A 21,997-nucleotide genomic window follows, 5' to 3' on the forward strand; every position below is an offset into this window, starting at 1 on the left:
CTTATCTATCAAACTGAGATATTAACCACATATTTACAGAAAAAATGTGATGTAATAGACCAAACAAGTAAACCTTTTGAAAACGGTCTCTCCATAAATGAGAGACTCTTGGTTTTTTTAAATAGTATTTCATGTAGTTAAACTTTTTTTTTTTTCCTGTCAAGATTATGGTTTCAAGTGTCATTCTTAGTGTGGTCCTTGCAACTCACTGTTCAGAGGCATCTGACTGGATTTTAACCTGAAGTTGCTTGACAACTGTGTGTTATTGAGTACAAGTGGGAAGAAGTTGTAAATATATCTAATATTGCTTCTCATGGTTCCGGTGAGGAGAGAAGGAGGAAGCAGAGAGCGGGGCAGTTAGGGGGGATAAACTCAACGTCAACAGCATCATCCAATGGCTGCAGGAAGTGAGAGGGTCCAAGCCTGGTAAGAATGTCCAGCTACAGGAGAATGAAATCCGAGGACTGTGCGTAAAGTCCTGAGAGATCCTTCTCGGTCAGCCTATCCTACTAGGCCTTGAAGCGCCACTCACAATAGTGGTGATATCCACGGGCAAGACTATGATTTGCTTCAACTTTCCCACCAGAAAGCAACGGTGCCTTGGGGACAGGGGAAGCAGTCATCGGAGACTACCTGCCCCTCACTGGCTTACAAAATCAAATATCTTGAGAATTCTTTCTTCTCAGAGGAAAACATGAGTGTGCCAGCATCAATAGAATTTATGGATTTTATGATGAATACTGCTTTAACTGTTTACCGATACCAGCCATCGTGGATGAGAAGATACTCTGCTGTCACAGAGGTTTATCACCAGATCTTTGATCTATGGAGCAGATTCGGCAAATTACGTGACCAACTGATGTACCAGATCAGGGTCTTCTTTGTAATCTTTTCTGGTCTGACCCCCTTAAAGATGTCTTAGGCTGAGATGAAAATGACAGAGGAGTGTCCTTCACATTTGGTGTAGAAGTGGTTGCAAAATTTCTCCATAAGCATGATTTGGATCTTCTATGTAGAGCCCATCAGGTGGTTGAAGATGGATATGAATTTCTTGCAAAGACGCAGTTGGTCACTCTGTTTCCTGAACCCAATTATTTTGGAGACTTTGACAATGCAGGTGCCATGATGAGTGTGGTCGAGACTCTAATGAGTTCTTTTCATATTTTAAAGCCTGCAGAGAAAAAGAAGCCAAATGCCACGTGACCTATAACACCTCCAAGGGGTATGATCACAAAGCAAGCAAAGAAATAGATGTCATAAAAAAAAAAAAAAAAAAGAAATAGATGTCATTCTGACACTGCCTAGTTGGGACTTGTAACATAGAGCATATAACTTTCATTTTTAAAACTGTAATGTATATTGGTCAGCTTGCTCAAATAGTGTTTAGGGGGCCCCCTCTTCCATTTTTTGAGTTAATGAATGGTATTTGCTGGTTATAACAGCAAATGAAAGACTCTCCACTCCCAAGAAAAAAAAGTTTTTTTTTTTGTTTTTTTTTTTTTTTTTTTTTTTAAGATTTTATTTATTTATTCATGAGAATACACAGAGAGGAGAGAGAGAGAGGCAGAGACACAGGCAGAGGGAGAAGCAGGCTCCATGCACCGAGAGCCCGACGTGGGATTCGATCCCGGGTCTCCAGGATCGTGCCCTGGGCCAAAGGCAGGCGCCAAACCGCTGCGCCACCCAGGGATCCCAAGTTTTGTTTTTTTAATTCTGTATTCCTTTTGCAAACAACTTTAATGATGGTGTTAAAGTTGTACAACCCAGAACATTTTATCCTAAGGGGTAAGTGTACAATTGATCTTTTTAAAATTCAGTTCAATCCATGAATAATGTAAATGCTCATTTTCTTTAGGATATAGAGAGCCCTAGGGTGCTCAATCTGTACATGTTTTTGTCATGAAGTGCATACTGTTTATACAAACCACTGTGAATATATATATATATATTTAGTTTTGTTTCAAAGGGATTGCTTTTTTTCTCTCATTGTCTTATCATGTACAAAATATTTTTTATAGTTATCAATATTAGGATTAACTCAGCCTTGCCAGCATCACTGGTATGATGTATATTTAATTAAAGTACACTTTCCCTTACCATATATTCAAAATGACAATTAAAGCCATTATTTAAAAAAATATATATCTAATATTAAAAATTAAATGCATATATATGCACACATATATTTATATAATAGCTATTTTATGATAATTTGACTTACATTTGTTCAGCTTTTTGTACTAATTATATGCTTTTTTCAAAGTCATCATTTAAGAATGTCATTTAATTAACTCTCTAAGCCTCTGAATAGGATACACAATGGTTTCTCACAATTTAGACCTCCTTATTAATATAATAATGTATCTAAAACAGAATCAACACAGGACATAGGAAGATATCACAGAAAACTGTGATATTTAAGAAAATTATCATAAATTAGGCTTGGGAAGTAGAGAAAATCAAAACCATTAAATTTGTTCTTTTTTTTTTTTTGTGATTTAATTTGATAGAGCTACCCTCAAAGTACAATGCATTTTCAGCCATGCAAATCTACACTCTGAGGAGTGAATCAATTATTTTACCTGAAATTAATTTACTTTTACTTCAGTTTAGAATGAAAAGAAAAGGTAATAACTGATATCCTCACCTTGATTTTTGAAGAACTGCATTTGAAAGTTGAAGGTAGTTCTAAATCAGTAAATTTTTTTTAGCTGTTGGACTTGTTAACTCCTAGAAACAGAACAAGGATCTTACTGTGTGACAGAGCGACACAAACAGCCTGTTCTCCTTGTGTATATATGTTGTATTTAAAATTTTTAAAGCATTTGATGTAATGAATATACTTTTAGGACAAGATTTGCCTGTTCAGTTTTGGTTTCTCTGACATGCTGTTCTAATGTGAAAGTAGCATTTTTGGAATTTTTTATATGCAATGTGCTATTTTTAAATCTTTTTCAAATACTGTATTATGCATTGTATGGTTTCTGTATGGCATAAAACAGTATTTTTATAGCCCTTCTGGTTAAAAATTTTTGTTCTTAAGTCATGTTATGCTTGCCTTGTATGTGCTTTAAAGTTGCATTATGTATATCTCACCTCATCAGAAAACTGCCAGTTCTTTTCGCTGGAGGCAAGAGAAGGAATTTCATACCCATTAGTATAATTGCTCTATGCCCAAACATCCAATTTTCTGTTTTATTCATTAATCTGTAAATAACACCTTAATATTTTCCTATTAGTTGAATTTTAACCAAAAGTATTTTGTTACTTTACATTTTTCGTCCTATTTTGTGTATTTGACTTAACTTCGGTTAATTTGAACTTGACACTTTTTCCTGCTTGATTACACATTCAAGCTTTAATAGCATTATAAAGGTGTTTCATATTCTCTCTTTCAATTACTGTTTTGTTTGTCTTATGGACTGTCATTGGCAAAGTAGCTTCATCTCTTTGGAATTTTTAATCCTCTAAATTGTGAAGACTCTTCTCACTGTTTATAACTAGGTCTAATCTGGTAGATATAATTGTTGGCATTTTCTGGTCTAAGCACACAGCGTATAGCAGAAATGAGAAATCAGGAAACATAAAGTGGATTTTTAGTTTTGTCACTAACTATTCATGAACCTTGACCCTTCCCATCTTATAAAAGGGGGGGAGGTGTATCATGCCTCCCAAAGGCAGAGCTGTGAGGATCAAAGGAGATAGCTTTGTGGAAATCCTTTGTAAACTGCAAAAAGCTAGACTGTTTTCATTGTTATTACTATTATTATTCTAATTGGGGGTTTTTGCATGACAGATGAAAATGTGAATTGTGCACAACCAATATCACACCAGTGGCGAGTTGGCAAGGCCTAGTTTTTAAGATATGTGAGAAGGTGGAAAATGTGTTAAATTTGCCCAGTTGTTTAGCATTAGTGAAAGACAGTTTTGGCAGAATAATTACTTTTTCCATTCTCAAATATACTGTCTCCCTTTCCATAGAAACTATGTGAGTCAAGATGTCGTATGTTTAGAATCTTTAAACCTAAAAGGGAAAAAGAGAGAGAGAGAGAGAGAGAGAGAAATCTCACCTTCCAAGCAAATAAACAAACTTTGGCAGGACCTGTAGGCTTGAGTCTAACATTTCACTGTCCCACAGATTGTAAACATTATAAGACCTTGGTGAGCCATGCCCATGATCTCATTGAGATTTTGGCTCCCTCTATCTCATACCATGCACCTTAGGAAGTTCTTGGAGCAGAAGCAGATGTGATCACTTTTGTTATTTCTTCCAGTATGGCCCCAGCGCTGTGACTCACTGTCTCTACTGATAAAGCAGCAAGACAACCAGGAAGACTGTGAGGTTGAATTGGTCTTACCCACTTAGATTACTTTTACATAGTTATACTATCAATACATAATTAATGGTCTTTGCTTTTTAGTATTTGTGACTGTGGCTAAGTATCCTAAAGTCATAGTTCCCTCATTATTTTTATTTTTTTCACAATTCGTCAAACATTTATTGGAAGTCTCCTGTGTGAGGGGCACCTGAGTGGCTCAGGCCTTTGGCTCAGGTCATGCCCTGGGGTCCTGGGATCAAGTTCCACATCAGATTCCCCCAGGGAGCCTGCTTCTCCCTCTGCCTCTCTCTCTCTCTCTCTCTGTCTTTCATGAATAAATAAATAATTTTCTTAAAAGAAAGTCTACTCTGTGACAGACACTAGACCACATTCCAAATGAGAAACAAAGAACAAGACCAGACAGCTCTGTTCTTAAAGAGCTCACAAATAACGGGGAAAGGACCCATTAGAAAATCATTACAAGGGATCCCTGGGTGGCGCAGCAGTTTGGCGCCTGCCTTTGGCCCAGGGCACGATCCTGGAGACCCGGAATCGAATCCCACGTCGGGCTCCCGGTGCATGGAGCCTGCTTCTCCCTCTGCCTGTGTCTCTGCCTCTCTCTCTCTCTCTCTCTCTGTGACTATCATAAATAAATAAAAATTAAAAAAAAAAAAAGAAAATCATTACAATAGAATGAAAACTGTTGCTACAAATGCCATTGGTTTTAAATGGCCAAAGTGGATTTTAGGCCTGGTTGATTCCAGGCTCTCTGTCATTCTCAATATGACCTGTGATGATTATTATAAACAGGAAAACTTCCAGAGGATTCCTGGGTGACATTATCTCAGAACTCACTGATCATAACTGGGCCATATCTAGCCCAGCCCTAAACAAATAATGGTCAAGGGAATGAGACTTCCATGATAGGCTTAGGCCAGTCAAGAATTACCTCTGAGGCATAGAAGCACTTTCTCCAAGTGCTTCTGTGTGAGAGACACTCAAACAAAATCAAGTTGTGGCAACTATGGGAGAATGAAGGAATGGATTTGAGAGGAAAGCAGCTTCAGAAATGTGGAGGGTAGGAGTACCATACTAAGAAGGGGAGGGGGTGGATTTTATGGGGGAAATATTATTTAAGCTGCTATTAAAAGGAGTCACTTTTCAGGGCTGAGTAGGATTTTCTGGGAGCTTAGAAGGGCATCCAGGTAAAGAAAGTGACATAGGCACAAATGTAAAAGAACATGGCACTTTAGGGAACACCAGTAAGCCTAGAGGCTGCAAAATAGTTTATACAAAAGTATACACTTAGAAGTAAGACCAGAAGGTAATAAAATAAAAAAATAATAATAAAAAAAAAAAAAAAAAAAAAAAAAAGACCAGAAGGTAAGGTTGAGCCAGACTGGGAAAACACTTGAATCATGCTAATGACTTAAACCTCATCCTGAAGGAAATGAAGCCTTAGAGCATTTTAAGAAACCTTCCATCCTTTTGTCAATGTCTTTCTAGTCTTTTTGGAGATCTGTCAGTCTCAAGTCGATTCCTCAGAAGGGCCTGTGTTCACATTCCCTGGAGTCTTCCACATTTATAACAGTTTTATACTTGAAGGTCATTTTGGCTGGATATTAAAACATTGATTCACATTTTCTCTTGAGATAGTCTGCATATGTTATTCTCTTTCCCTCAGCATAAAAACATCACTACTGAAAAGGCTAAAGATAATATCTTATTCTTTCCCTTAGAAGTGACCTGGTCTTTTTGCTTAGATGACCAAATAATTTTTTTTTCTTTTTTATTAAAGTCCAGCAGTTGTACTAGAATATTTCTCTATGTTAGCACATTTTGGGCCAATTTTCCCAGGTGTATATGGTGACTTTCCAATATACTCTCAGATTCTATTTATTTCAGGTTTCTTAAATCATAGTTTTAAAAATTTTCTCTATTATTATGTTTTGTTTCCTTCTTCAGGACTTACTATGTGTGTGTTATTTTCTCTGCCTAGTCTCCTGAAGTTTTTGTTAGCTTTCCCCCCATCATTTTAGACTCTTCACATATTCTGTTTATTTAAAGATATTACCTATTATGTATATTCATTTTTGCATTCCTTCTAGTTTTTTTTGTTTTTGTTTTTGCATTCCTTCTAGTTTACTCTTCATTTTCAAAATGACTTTTTCTTTCATTTCTAATCCTTTGCAGATAGGTTACACCTGCCTTTAAGATTGGTTTTTTACTAATCACCTAATTCATGAGCTTTGATAATTCTAATTGGTATTTTTTCATTGCTTCTGTGATTTTCTTTCAGCTCATTCTTTTTCTTATATTAACTCCATATGGAATTGACTGTAATCTTTTTGTTTTGCTCAGTTTTAAGTGAAATGAGTTTTCATGGTGTTTTAGGAGGGAAGTGTGGACCAGAGTTGTTTTTCTAATTTCATGCTTCTCAAGATCTCACTCCTCTTATTTTCCAAGTGATGGAGAGGAGACTCAGGCTCCTTTGCTTCCCCTCACCCCTTTTTACCTGGACTGTATCATTCCTTCATCCCATTATCCCTGTCTTCCTGTTTGGATGCAACTCCCAGTAGTTCTTCCTTAGTACAGGACTTTAACCACTACTTTCAATTGTTGGTATTATGGATTCACAGAACTCAGACCACAGAATGCTACAGCACTGTCAGACCTGGAGACATGTTGGTCTTATCTATTAATCAGAGCCCAGAAAGTCCATTGGGGCTGCTCCTGAGCTTTCCAGAGCTTTCCAGTGAGACCTGGTGGCAGCCTGGACTCCCTGGTTCTAGGGCCTTCACAAGTCCTTCTGCCTTCTCTCTGTAGATTTCTGGTTTCTTACAGCATGTAGTTTTGGTAGTTTGTCCCAATCTGTGTATTCTTGGGGATCTTTGAAGATACCTTGTCATCTAGAGTTTCTGTATTTTTGTTTTGCTGCCACTAATTTCTCTGTTTCTTTAGGAAGATTAAAAAACTATGCCACCATCATCTTCCTGATAATCCTCTAGTCTTTCTAGAGAAAAAGAATTGTTCTATAACTTCATAATTGACAAGTAAATTAGCTTATTGATACACATAATGTCACTTGAAGTTTTGGGGCTACACTTTTGAAGTTCCCTGAAATTCTGAGAGCCATTGTTTTTGCTTTTGAGTTTACATGTACATCTGGACCAAGTATGTGGTTAGGATTATGAATTTATTTCATCCAGACCACGTGTGTGGTAGGGGTTTACATAACAGCAGTATTGTTGAGTGGCTTTGGAGTCAAGCAGACATGGATTCAGACACACTGTGCCATTTATCATCTCACTTTCCACATACTAATTCACTTCTCTAAGGTTTTCCTTAGAAGTAGTACTACAACAACTACTACTACTACTACTACTAAGTGCTTCAAAGGGGAAATTTGGATTAAATTATGTAGTGTATTTGACTGAAGGTTAGTAAATTAACACTTTAATCTTTCAATGTGGTTGCATCCTAGTGCATAGAAGTGAGAAGGTGGCAATGTAGAATACAATTCAAAGTATAGTCATTTCTTTTGTCTTATATAAAAGGCTTTCTTATAGAATTTTAGGGAAAATGGCAAATATTTTCAAAATAATTTTATTAATACATCAGAATGTGAACATATGTCCTAGCAGAAATTGTATTTAAGTGTGGTACTGGGAACAAGGCCAGTAATACTGCTCACACACTTCCCACAGCAATCAGGAGAGGCAACATGATGTGGAAAAGATACTTTCCACTTACACCTGGGGAGGACCTGACTGGGGTCCTTCCTTCACCAATAACTAGAAGTTCAGTTTGGTTTATGTCCTCAGTGAAAGCTTCCTTATGTAGCTATGAGTTTGCAAATTAATTCAATGGGGTTTCTAGAAACTGGCAGAGAAACCTTCACAGAAATTGGGCCTAGAGCAATAAACAAGACAGAAGGAGCCCCTGTCCTCCTGGAACTTATGTTCTAGGTCAAAGGCAAATAAGCCACTACTGCAGAAAATAGTAAGTGCTCTAATATAGAAGAACCAGGTATTATACTAAGAGCAGCTTAACCCAGACTCAAAGTTCAGGAAAGCTCCCTGAAGAGAATGATACCTTAGTCAGCAGCTGAGACCACATGGAAAGTTCCAAGCTAGTCAGAAAATAGACAAAAAAGCCATACACGGGATCCCTGGGTGGCACAGCGGTTTGGCGCCTGCCTTTGGCCCAGGGCACGATCCTGGAGACCCGGGATCGAATCCCACGTCGGGCTCCCGGTGCATGGAGCCTGCTTCTCCCTGTGCCTGTGTCTCTGCCCCCCTCTCTCTCTGTGACTATCATAAATAAATAAAAAAAAATTTAAAAAAAAAGCCATACACAAAGACAGAGACATGCACATAGCATGTTTGAGGACAATAACTTGAAGGTCCTGCACAAGCAGTATTTTCAATACTGACTGAAGTTTAGAATCACAGGAGAGATTTCTAAAATTAAAAAAAAATTATAGGCCCCACCCCAGACTTAATGAACCCCATTCTCAGAAAATGAGTGTCAGGATTCTGATTATTAATTATTGGCATTAGGTACTGGCTTAGGGCTTGCATGGGGCGGGGCGTGTTGAAAAGGGAAATCAAGGCAGAGAAGGTGAGACAGGGAAGCCAGGGGCACACATGCCACAAGGATTTTATCCTTACAGAAGAATTTGGGGGATATGGGGATGGGATGTTCAGGTTTATGATTATAAATTTCACCAAGATAACTAGAACATGGCCCCTTGAGGGATACAGTCTAGTTTATGAAATCTAAACATCTTTGAAATCTAAAATGGAAATAATTTCTCCCTCTGCCTCTCTCTCTCTCTGTGTGTGTGTGAGTGTCATAAATAAATAAAAATTTTTTTTAAAAAAAGGGATCCCTAGGTGGCACAGTGGTTTGGCGCCTGCCTTTGGCCCAGGGCGCGATCCTGGAGACCCAGGATCAAATCCCACGTCGGGCTCCCGGTGCATGGAGCCTGCTTCTCCCTCTGCCTATGTCTCTGCCTCTCTCTCTCTCTCTCTGTGACTATCATAAATAAATAAAAAATTTAAAAAAGAAAAAGAAAAAAATAAAAATAAATAAAATGGAAATAATATCTACTTTCCATGGTTATTACAAAGTTTAACAGATAATTTATGCAAAGTTTCCAATATGTAATTGGCCCTCCAAAAGTATTCATTTCTGTTACCTGAGAAAGCCATGGAGCCAAATAATTGGTCATCACACAGGCACTGCCATGCATCAGGGGAGGTGAAGATTTCCATGCAACTATCTGTTTTCAGGCTCCTCTGACAAATTCTTTTCCTGTCCATTCTCTAGGCTCTGGTACAGAGAGCCCTCATCCCTCACCCCCCACCTCTCACACACATTATCTCAGTTACAGACTTCATGCTGACGCCTTCCCAATCTACAACTCCAGCCTGGTTTTCTTCCCTGAGCTCCAAACACCAGTATATCCAGCTGACTTCTGATGTCTCCACATAAATGTCTCATAGGCACTTCATTCAAATCAGGCCACTAATATCAAGTACCATCCTTTCTCACCTCTAGAAAACAAAACAATACCCTGCCTTCCCAACATTAACGCAATTAGGTAAAGCTAGGAGCAGGGAAATCATTATTGAGTCCCTGGTCCTTATCTTCACCAGTCAACACTCACAAACCCACACTCCTTCCTCCAGAGCTAGATCATCACCTGCATCCAAACTGCCACTACCTCTTACCTGAACCTAGTGAAGTGAAATAGCCTGAGTTTCCAGCACCAGGCTTTGCCCTAACCTCAACTCTGTAATCCAGAGAGGTCTACTGTGAAACAAAATTGATAAAATCCTCTTCCCCACTCCCCACCCTCCCACCAACACACACTCAAACCTTTTGAGTGGCTTTCTTGCACCTTTAAAATGAACTCCATGTTCTCTACCAAAGCTCACAATAAAGACCCTTCAAGATCTTAGTAAGTTTATGCTCTATTTTGCACTTTAAAAAAAAGGCACCTCCTCTCACTCTGTTTCATGATGATTCCTCCACCCTGAATCCCTTTCACACTGGTTAACTCCTCATCTTTTAGACTTAGTTAATAAACATCCTTTTGGTGGCAGTCCTTGAATCTTTCCCCTTAGTGCTATTCATTATAATTATTCCTTTTTTTTTTATTTGCTTATTTTAGAGAGAATTGGGGGAAGGGGCAGAGGGAGAGAAACTTCAAGAAGACTACCCACTGAACACAAAGCCCCACACAGGGCTCTCTCTTTCAGGACCCTGAGATCATGATGTGAGCCAAAACCAAGAGTTGGTTGTGTTGTTGTTGTTGTTTTTAAGATTTTATTTATTTATATATGAGAGACCAGAGAGAGGGAGAGAGAGGCAGAGACACAGGCAGAGGGAGAAGCAGGCTCCATGCAGAGAGCCCGACATGGGACTCGATCCCGGGTCAGTCTCCAGGATCACACCCTAGGCTGAAGGCAGCACTAAACCGCTGAGCCACCCGGGCTGCCCAAGAGTTTGTTGTTTAACAGACTGAGCCACCTAGGTGTCTCCATTATACTTCTTAATGTCCCTACTCCCCACTGGATTGCAAGTAATACAATGGCAAAAAGGTATACACTGTTAATCTATATTCTTCACAAATTCAGTTTGGGAATTTTTGCTTACTTGCTAAAATGTTTGTAACCCTCAAATCAATATTTAGAACACTTCTGTGGTCATTCTTGGACATACACAGAGAGGTGAAAAATTTGAGTCACCTAAAATGCATATTCTCAGCTGGGGTTGAACAAGATGACACTCTGCCTTCTTGTCTTAGCTCTCATACTATTTATTAATAAGCATCCATTTTGTAGTCTACTCAATGGCACATTTTTCATATCTTTGTTGGTTTTGTTGGTGATTTCACTTTTTGTCATGGCTGCCATTGTAGTACCCCCTCAGTGCTCTCTGGTCTTCCTAAGCATCAGAAGGCTGTGATGTGCCTTAGGGAAAAAATTTGTGTGTTAGATAAGCTTCCCTCTGGCATGACTTACAGTGTAGTGTCTACAAATTCAACATTAATGAATTAACAATTTATGAAACAAGAAATCTTTAAGCAGAAACACACATAAAACAAGGTTATATACTGATCAGTTGACAAAATTGTGACCAGAAGTGTGTAGGAAGCTAATGCTGCATTTCCCCTAGAAACAATGGTTCAATATTTACGAATTCAATTTTTGTGATGTCTTTATAAAATACAGCTACTGCAAATAATAAGACTCCACTGTATTTTACTAACTTCTATATCCCCAGTAGTTAGCATGGTAACTCACATAGTAGTTGTTCAATTAATATTTGTTGAAACTGAATTGTGTGTGTAATTATACATATACTTACATACATAGAAATATGTATAATAAGGAAATAAACTGAATTTGTTTTTTATGCCAAAAGTGTACCTCACAGCCTTATCATTACTTTCTACTTTTTAAAAAACTATTAATCATAAGATTATTTTTGGTAACATCTTTTGTTTTTAATTGTTCTCTAGGATGCTGGAGAAATGGTTCGTTGCTTTGTTGGTGGTTTGGAACTTATTGTCAATTTACTGAAATCAGATAATAAAGAAGTTTTGGCAAGTGTATGTGCTGCTATTACCAACATTGCAAAAGATCAAGAAAATTTAGCTGCTATTACAGATCTTGGAGTTGTCCCTTTATTGTCCAAACTAGCAAATACAGTAAGTAACAACATCCTTTTATATTCAATGTGTATTGTCATAAAATATCATGGAATAATAAAAAAAAATAAGCTTAAAGTCCAGAGACCTGGATTCAAGCTTAATATCCATCACCTATGAAGTATGAGATTTTGAGTCACCTCATTTAATTTCTCTGAGACTAATCAATGCAAAAGTGTATTCAAACTGTGTAATTTTATGTGCAAGATCCTTATAAAATAGAGGCTGTTTTTTATTTATTACTGGGAAGTAAAGTGGTAGCAAACATAAATGTTATTGTAGAAGTATTAGCTATCATCTTCTATCCCCACCATCATTATCATTATCTTTAAGATAATTGTTCATGCCAACTTAAGAAGATAAATGCTCCTCCCCAGGCTTAAAAGCTTGGATCGATGGCATTCTTGGGCTGGAAGACTCTGGCAACCACTGTATTATTTATTCAGGGCTGTGCCAGATAGAATAAGCAGCCTTGGGAGATAATGACTTCACCATGACCAGAAGTATTTGAGCATAGCTTGGGCTACCTCTTGGCAGGAAAATCTCAGAGCAAAAATTCCATCACTGGAAGGATGCTTGGTTTAGAAGACTTTTTAGGGCCAGCCTAACACTGAGTTCCAAATTCACTTAAGGACATCAAGTTGTTGCCTCAATAAGGAGAAAAATATAATAAACAGAAAACTATATCCTGTTTAGTTATATTATACCTGTAGGAGTAAGTATACATAGAAGAAGAATATAGTCTGGATAAAGGATAGAGAAAGAAATGTGGCAGACTGAAACATGTCATTGTTTGCTGCATTGTCTTCTCCCTCTTGGGGACCAAGGTGTATTACTGATGTAGAAGTATTCCTAGGGTAAAGGTATAAAGTTAATCACCTATCCCAGTAAAGTGAAATGCCCCCCGTAAGAATGCCCAATATTCTTTTAACTATTTTTTTAACTAAAGCACTTGCTCAAAAGGAAATAAATCCTTGAGCAAATAATAAATGCCAGACACTTGATCACTTTTGAGTGTATTGACTACATTCAGTAGTCAGCAAAAAGAAATTTAAAAAAATTTAAAGCCATAAAAAGAAAACTCAGGATTGAACCTTGGCCCATGGGGGACCAGGAGAATACTAATTTCCTTCAAGACACCATCTGACCAGCCTGCTAGCCTTTTTCCCTTGACTCATTGGCATTTTATTGGGTAATAAACATCTAGCACAGAAACATGACCTCACAGGTCCATTGCAATACATATACCACAATTCATTTCCTTTGTGCAGAATAATGATAAACTGAGGCGTCATCTAGCAGAAGCTATTTCACGTTGCTGTATGTGGGGCAGAAATAGAGTGGCCTTTGGCGAGTACAAAGCAGTGGCTCCATTAGTGCGTTATCTGAAATCAAATGATGCCAACGTACATCGAGCAACAGCTCAAGCCTTGTACCAGCTCTCAGAAGATGCAGATAACTGCATCACCATTCACGAGAATGGTGCGGTAAAGGTATGATTGACTGTAAAGGTATGGTTGACTTTATGGTTTAGTCCAAATTAGGTAGATGGAGGCTGAAAAGAAACTTACATAACAATAAAGTTTCACTGATGAGGGGTATTTGGACACACAAAACTGCCTACTTGTTGGGTCGTGGCTGCAGTTGAGCTATGTGTTAGCATGGTTTATGCTGCAGAAAAGTTGGAGATCGAATTTTTCTTAAAGAATTAAAACATACTTAGTTAAATAATTGCTCTGTAGTTTGAATTGATTTTAAAAATGTACAGTGCATAAATAATCACTGGCATTCATAATTCTACTTAATATATTATTTACTTAGCACTTAAATAACAAAATAGAGGCATGAACTCAACAGCAAAGGAGCTGACTGAAACAACAACTAGACTACAACCTGACAGTCTTAACTGTAATAGCAAAGGACCAATTTAAAGACATATTTTCTCTAACAAAAAAATCTGTGCATCAAATTTTCTTTGCCTTTAGTCAATACACAGGTAGGAGAGTTTCTGCACATAGACCTTTATATATCTATACATTCTGGTCTTGAACAAGACTTGCCCAACCTAACATGCTGTCAGTATAGCCTTAAAAAAATTAAACTGTAAAAATTAAGTAGCATAATACAGTGTCTGAAATATAACATATGCGGAGACAACTGCCAGTTTAAAAAGAGAATTTCTAGGCTACTCAAAGTTTTAAAATTTATTAAGGTTTATGGTTTAATTGACATACATGCCAGCTGCACATGCAATTCTGAATCATTTCTTCTAAGGCAAGCCAATGGATAACCCAAAAATCACTTAGGAATTGTATTCTGCTATGTAAAGTGATGAAACTCTGTTCACCCACCCATAGCTTATATGTGCTAGAAAAAGAAGGCAATAAAAATTATTAGAGGGAGGGGACAGGAAAGAGAAAAGCCAAGAAAGAAAACAAGGGTTTTTTAGCCCTAGACCCTTTCTTTCCTCCTCATCTCAAGGTCTCTTGAGGGCCTCTCCATCTTGCCTATTTGCCTTCCTAACTACCTGTTATTTCTACCAGAGAATAACTGTAAAGAACAGGATATTGTTTTTTGTAAGTTACTCTGTCATGATATAGAGGCAGCCCTAATCCTAAGCTCTCCCTCTTGGGACTGTGGAGGCAGCATATGGACCCATGTCTCCTTTCTGTTGTTTTGTTTTGTTTTGTTTTTAGAGAGAGCGTACGCATGAGAGGGGATGGGGGGCAGAGGGAGAGAGAGAGAGAGAGAGAGAGTCTTAACCCGGCTCAACACTCAGCGCAGAGCCCCATTCAGGGCTCAGTTTCACAACCCTGAGATCATGACCTGAGCCCAAGTCAAGGAGGACACATAACCAACTGAGCCACCCAGGCACCCCTCTCTGGTTTTCTTTAAGGAGGAAATAAATGTGGATGTGGTGAGTGAGTATCAGTAGAATAAACTGGGCTTGGTGTAGTGGTTGGGTATGAGGACTAAGGAAAGGGTTGAGTCAAAAATGACTCCAGATTTGGAGCTAGGTGAAGAGGAAGATTCTATCACCCAAGATCATGCAAGAAAATATTTGGCATATTTGTTTGGTTAACAGTACCTGCTGTGAGTGTCACAATGTGTAACTGCTAACACTTTTTACTCCAAATCCATATAAACATTATCCACTATTTTGGCAAATCCCCAGTTGTTTTCATTCCTAATTGCTACTGTGCCTTTCTAGTCAAAATCTTATAGTGTTATTTCCCAGTCCTACATACATTCCCATTACAGCTGCCCATGAGCAAGGTTGACAATTACCAGACTCATCCTGTCACCTGGTTCATGAGTAATTTATCCTAGAGTTAGTTCCTTCATCTTACCTTTTCCTTAACAACAGCAGCTGATGTTACACAACCTATCTGTCTCATGCCAACCGATGTTTATTCCATAATAACAGTGAGCAGGCTTGAGGGTCTGGAATAGATTGGTTTCAGTTTCTACTGTGTTCGATTTAAATGGTCAGTTTGAATTTCTGGTCTAGTGCAGTGCTGTCCAGTACAAATGTAAAGTAAGCCAAATATGTAACATTAAACTTTCTAGGGGGTAGAATTTCAGAAAAGATAAACAGAGGTGAAATTAGTTTTAGTGACATATTTTATTTAACCTATTATATCCAAAATATTTTTACTTCTACATTTAATCAATACTATTTCACACATGCACACACATATATATGGGTGTATGTGTATATGTATATAGTATTTCTGTTGCATACTGGCGGTACACCTCCATTGGGACTAGCCATGTTTCAGGTTCTCACCAGTGGCTAGTGGCTTGCTTTCTTTCTTTTTTTTTTTCCCCAAAGATTTTATTTATTTATTCATGAGAGACAGAGAGAGAGAGAGAGAGAAAGGCAGAGACACAGGCAGAGGGAGAAGTAGGCTCCATGCAGGGAGCCCGATGTGGGACTCGATCCCGGGACTCCAGGATCACGCCCTGGGCTGAAGGCAGGCGCTAAACCGCTGAGCCACCCAGGGATCCCCAGCTAGTGGCTTTCTTATTGGACAGCACAAGTCTAGAGGCAGGAGAGGGGAAGATCAGGAAGTATCAGTGAGAGGTAAAAAGTCACGAACAAGGGTAGATAAGTTGTTTTTGGCAGAGAGTTTAGAGAAGCCTGGGAAATGTCTATATTTGCATTCACGGAGCATGTAGGCTAGGAAGAAGAGCTGTCAAAGTAACCTTGGGAAGTTCACAGGTTACCTAGGAGTTCTAGAAGCCAGAGGAAGAGGGAGTTTCCAAAGGTTTTGTGTTTAAAAACTGCGAAGTGATCAATAAGGATTTCCTGACTCAATTATGTTGAAAAATAATCCTGGGGTTAGAGCCTTTCCAGATAAGAAGTTCTGTACAAACTAAGAAATCGCCTGCCCTGGTAAATGCGACATGAGAGGAATAATGCACTCTTTATCCTCTTTATGATTTTACACAGATCTCTTCTCAAAAGTATCAGTACAGGGACTTGCATTATTATAAAACCTGGTGAACATGCATGCAGATCTGTTGGCAACTCTATTGAAAGCATAAGTCTAGGAGATATAACAGTTACTGCTAATCATAACAAAACCGTACATAAGAAAGTAATACAAGGAGGAAAAGAAGTTGCAGGAAAAACTGAGCAAGACAAGCCCTTTCCTAAGACAGAAAAAGTGATCAGATAGAAAGATGATGAGCACCTATAAACAGCATTAAGCTCCCTTCCCCATGGTGACTGGATTTGTTTTGCAAATGTCTATACCAGGCAAGTGAAAGCTACATTAGAGCCTATCACTTTTCTAGAAGGCAGGAAATTGAAGAGATTGCAGAAAATACAACCAGAAGTGGGTCCAGCAGAGAGTAGAAGGAACAGTTCACATTGGGTGGACCTGCAAGGGCCATCTTGGCAGCCTCCCAGACTAAGGTGGCATTCCAGAGAGTGGAGAAGATGAACCCAGAAGCAAACACACCCTCTAGTCCTTGAAGCCTGGCACCAAAACAAAAAATATCACTAATACTTTTGAGTCAAGGAAATGGACTTTAGAGGCTGAGATCACCCAAGAACTCTCAGTGCCTCTCTGTAGTCCACATAGTTAATGCTTGATAGAACTATAATCTTTTCTGCTGATGAAAACTCTTTCTGTAATTGTATGGGTCTTGTGCACTTTCCTCACATTCCAGATATTCCCTGGAGTGCTGGGGATGGTCTATTGGTGATATGCTATTGAATTACTTAGCACTTTTAGGTATCAGTAACTATGTGATGATACCAAAGATAGAGTCATATACAGACTTGTTTCTACTTTATTTTTTTTAAGATTTTATTTATTTATTTGAGAGGGAGAAGAGAGATAATGAAAGAGATGGCAAGAGAGAGCATGAGCAGGGGGAGAAAGAGAAGCAGGCTCTCACTGAGCAGGGAGCCCAACATGAAGCTCGATCCCAGGACCCTGGGATGATGACCTGAGCTGAAGGCAAATGCTTAACGGACTGAGCCACCCAGGCACCCCCAGATTTCTTTCTGATTGACTCGTTATTTGCATTTATCCTTTATTTTTTTTTTATTATTTATTTATGATAGTCACACACACACAGAGAGAGAGAGAGAGAGAGAGGCAGAGACACAGGCAGAGGGAGAAGCAGGCTCCATGCCCCGGGAGCCCGATGTGGGATTCGATCCCGGGTCTCCAGGATCGCGCCCTGGGCCAAAGGCAGGCGCCAAACCGCTGCGCCACCCAGGGATCCCCTGCATTTATCCTTTAAAGTGAGAAAGAGGGGCACCTGGGTGGGTCAGCCGGTTGAGCATCTGCCTTCAGCTCAGGGCATGATCCCAGATCTGGGGATCAAGTCCCACATCAGTCTCCCTGCAAGGAGCCTGCTTCTCCCTCTTCTTATGTCTCTGCCACTCTGTCTCTGTCTCTCATGAATAAATAAATAAAATTTTTAAAAAATAAAGTGAGAAAGAAATGTATGATTACTTAAGGATTCCGTGAGTTCGATTAACTCTAATATCTTACATACACAAATGTTTTCCTTATTTCATTTCTAACTTAAAATACGTAATAACTTTATAATTGACATGCACATATCAAGAGTGTCAGTGTAATAAATTGTGAGGTATAGACACATACCCACAAAGCCAGGATCAGATCAGGATAATGATCCCCTCCCCAAAGTAGATGAAGTCTAATTTATCTTGTGGTTTCGTTGTTGTTTTTTTTTTATGGACTGTGCTTTTGGTGTTATGTCTAGGAAATATTTGCCTAACACATAGTCACAAAGATCTCCCACGTTTTCTTTTGGAAGTTCTATAACTTTTGGTTTTACATTTAAGTCTGTAAATCATTTTGAGTAAATTTTTGTTTACCATCCTAGGAATGAATTGCAGTTCATTTGGGGGGCATATGAGTATCCTTTGTTGAAATAGTGCCCTTTCCCTGCTGAATTTCTTTTGCAATCTTGAAAAAAAATAGTTGAATATATGTTTTGTTACATTGTTCTGTCTATATTTATACCAATACCATATTGTCTTAATTACTGTAGCTTTGTAATAAGCCTTAAAGTTAGGTGGTGTCAGTTTTCCTACCTTTTTCTTTTTTTAAGTTACTTTGACTATTCTAGCTTTTTACATTTCCATATAAATTTTTAATCAGTTTGTTAATTTTTACAGGAAATGCTTTCTGAGATTTTGTTTGGGATGGGCAATGAATCTATACATCTTTTGGGGGGAAATTGACATCTTAACATTATTGTCATCTACTCATAAAGAAGAAATATCTCTCCATTATTTACATGTTTATTTTTCAGCAATATTATGTGATTTTCTTCACATAGGTTTTTTACATCTTTTGTTAGATTTACTCCTATATAAATGTTTTTGATGCTACTTTAAATGTAATTTTAAGATTTTCAATTTTTGATTGTTCATTGTTATATAGAAATTTAATTGATCTTGTGTGTTATTAATCTTATATCCTGCAACCTTGCTAAATTCATTTATTAGATCTAGTAGGCTTTTGTAGATTCCAGCAGATTTTCTACATAGACCAGGAGTCAGCAACCATTTTCTCTGAAGGACCAAATAGTAAATATTTTAGGCTTTATGGACCACATTAAGTCTCTGTTACAGATTCTTCTTTTATTGTTGTTGTTATTACTGATTATAACTGTACAAAAAACATTCTTCATTCTTTAAGCCGTACAAAAACAGATTGTCAATTGCCGCATAAATAATCATGTCATCTACAAATAAAGACTTCTCTTTCTTCTTTTCTAACCTGGATGCCTTTTATTTCTAACCTGGATGCCTCTTTTACTGATTGCATGGGCCAGTCATTCCTATGCAATACTGGGAATAAAACAATAAGAGCAGATATCCCAGTCTTATTCCTGATCTTGGAGGGAATACATTGTTTCACCGTTCAGTTTACTGTTGGCTGTAGGTTTTTGTTAGGTGACTTTTTTTAAGTCTCTATTCCCAGCAAGGAGCCCAATGTGGGGTTTGAACTCACAATACCCCAAGATCAAGACCTGAGCTGAAATCAAGAGTTGGGCCCTTAACCACCAGTGCCACCCAGGTACCCCTGTTAGGTGACTTTTATCAGGTTGAGTAAGTTCCCTTCTATAACTACTTCGATGAAAATTTTTTTTATCAGGAAAAGATACTGGATATTGTTAAATGCTTTTTACTGTGTCTATTGAGATTATATTATGGCTTTTCTTTTAGAGTTTGTTATTATGGAGAATCACATTGATTTGGTTTTTAAATGTTAAACCAACCCAGCATTCTTGGGATGGACCCACGTAGCTACAGTGTGTTATCCTTTTTCTACACTGTTGAACATAATTTGCTAAAATGTTGCTTAGAGTTTTGCATCTGTGTTCATGAGGGATGTTGGTTTGTAGTATTTTTTTCTTGTAATGTCTCTGTTTTGCTATCACAGTAATGCTTCCGTAAATGAGTTGGAAATTGTTCCTCCTTAAGTTTTCTGGGAGAATTTTATAGCGCAGATATATCTCCCTTAATAATATATATATATTGTTCAAATATTATACATCTTTCTTACATTTCTATCTCATCAGTTCTTTTCTTCATGCATTTTAGAGCTCTCTTATTAGCTACATGAGTATTTAGGAATAGTATGTCTTCTTGAGACCCCTTTATATGTATGAAATCACCTTGATGCCTTGTCATATTCTTTGCTTTGAAATCTGCCTTTTCTCCTGCTTTCTTTTGGTTGGAATTAGTATGCTAAATTCTGTAGTCCTTTCTAAACTTTTACCCCATTTGTGTATTTTAATTTATTCACTATTTGTAGGCAGCATGTAGTAGGGGCTTGCTTTTTTTTTTTTTTTTTTTAATTCAAATCACAACCTCTGCCTTTGTGGGCAGGTTATAGAGTGTCTACACTATTTGCATTTAATGTGCTGTTGACCGGGTTGGCTTTAAATGTCATTTTATTTGTTCCCTTTTTTTCCCATTTATTCATTGTTGTCTTCTTGGCTTAACTGAATATTTGCTTAGCATTCCATTTTATCCTTTTTGTTTTTATTATTTATTTATCATTTAGTTTTTATGATTATTGTTAGTTTAGTGGCTGCTTTGGAGTTTACAGTATACATATATAATTTAGCACAGGGTACCTTCAAGTTTTATTACACACAGAAACATGTAGTTTAAGAATTATCCAACACTATGCTTCCATTTTTGTCCTCCTGGCTTATGTGCTATTGTCATGCATTTGGCTCCTATATATATTATAAACTCCACATTGTTCTTCCTTTTGGCTGTAAATAATCAAATATCACTTTCAGAACTTTAAATAAATAGGAAAAAGTGCTATTTATTCCTTTCTATAGATGCAGATTCCATCTGGTATCATTTTCTTTCTGCCCAAAGGACTTTTAACATTTCTTGGTATAGCCCTGTTGATAAATTCTTTTATCTTTCATACTTCTGAAAAAGACTTTATTTTGTCTTTGTGTTTGAAAAATGTTTTTGGGGAGGAGGGGCAAGACGGCGGAAGAGTAGGGTCCCCAAATCACCTGTCCCCACCAAATTACTTAGATAACCTTCAAATCACCTGAAAATCTACGAATTCGGTCTGAGATTTAAAGAGAGAACAGCTGGAATGCTACAGTGAGAAGAGTTCGCGCTTCTACCAAGGTAGGAAGACGGGGAAAAAGAAGTAAAGAAACAAAAGGCCTCCAAGGGGGAGGGGCCCCGCGAGGAGCCGGGCTGAGGCCAGGGCGAGTGTCCCCAGGACAGGAGAGCCCCGTCCCGGAGGAGCAGGAGCGGCACCGACCTTCCCGGGCAGAAAGGGGCTCGCGGGGAGTTGGAGCAGGACCCAGGAGGGCGGGGGTGCCCTCGGGCTCCCGGGGACACTAACAGACACCTGCGCCCCGGGAGAGTGCGCCGAGCTCCCTAAGGGCTGCAGCGCGCACGGCAGGACCCGGAGCAGCTCGGAGGGGCTCAGGGGCGGCTCCACGGAGGGGGCTGTGGGGCGGGAGCAGCTCGAGGGGCTCGGGCGGCGGCTCCAGCAGAGGAAGAGGCTCCGTGCGGAGGGGGCTGCGCGGCTCCAAACTAGAAGTCCTAACGACGAGGGTTAACGAGGTGGAAGAACAAATGAGTGACATAGAAGACAAGTTGATGGCAAAGAGGGAAACTGAGGAAAAAAGACAAACAATTAAAAGACCATGAAGATAGATTAAGGGAAATAAACGACAGCCTGAGGAAGAAGAACCTACGTTTAATTGGGGTTCCCAAGGGTGCCGGACAGAGGCCCAGAATATGTATTTGAACAAATTCTAGCTGAAAACTTTCCTCATCTGGGAAGGGAAACAGGCATTCAGATCCAGGAAATAGAGAGATCCCCCTAAAATCAATAAAAACCGTTCAACACCTCGACATTTAATAGTGAAGCTTGCAAATTCCAAAGATAAAGAGAAGATCCTT

General features: G+C 38.5%; 1 protein-coding gene and 1 pseudogene across 1 annotated transcript in view; both read left to right on the plus strand.

The window, feature by feature from the left end:
- The first annotated feature begins 327 nt into the window (after positions 1–327).
- Positions 328–1,322, plus strand: LOC144309682 (serine/threonine-protein phosphatase PP1-gamma catalytic subunit pseudogene; annotated as a pseudogene).
- A 2,935-nt stretch (positions 1,323–4,257) lies between these two features.
- The window catches only part of LOC144309686 (outer dynein arm-docking complex subunit 2-like), a 59,811-nt gene continuing 42,071 nt past the window's right edge, over positions 4,258–21,997 (plus strand). The window contains exons 1-3 of the mRNA XM_077890791.1: positions 4,258–4,342; positions 11,854–12,042; positions 13,314–13,535. Of these exons, the coding sequence (XP_077746917.1) occupies positions 11,866–12,042; positions 13,314–13,535 (399 nt within the window). The 5' untranslated portion in view covers positions 4,258–4,342; positions 11,854–11,865. The remainder of the gene's footprint in view (positions 4,343–11,853; positions 12,043–13,313; positions 13,536–21,997) is intronic.

The sequence above is a fragment of the Canis aureus genome, unplaced genomic scaffold (genome assembly GCF_053574225.1).
Source record: "Canis aureus isolate CA01 unplaced genomic scaffold, VMU_Caureus_v.1.0 ptg000163l_RagTag, whole genome shotgun sequence".
Taxonomy (NCBI): Eukaryota; Metazoa; Chordata; class Mammalia; order Carnivora; family Canidae; genus Canis; species Canis aureus.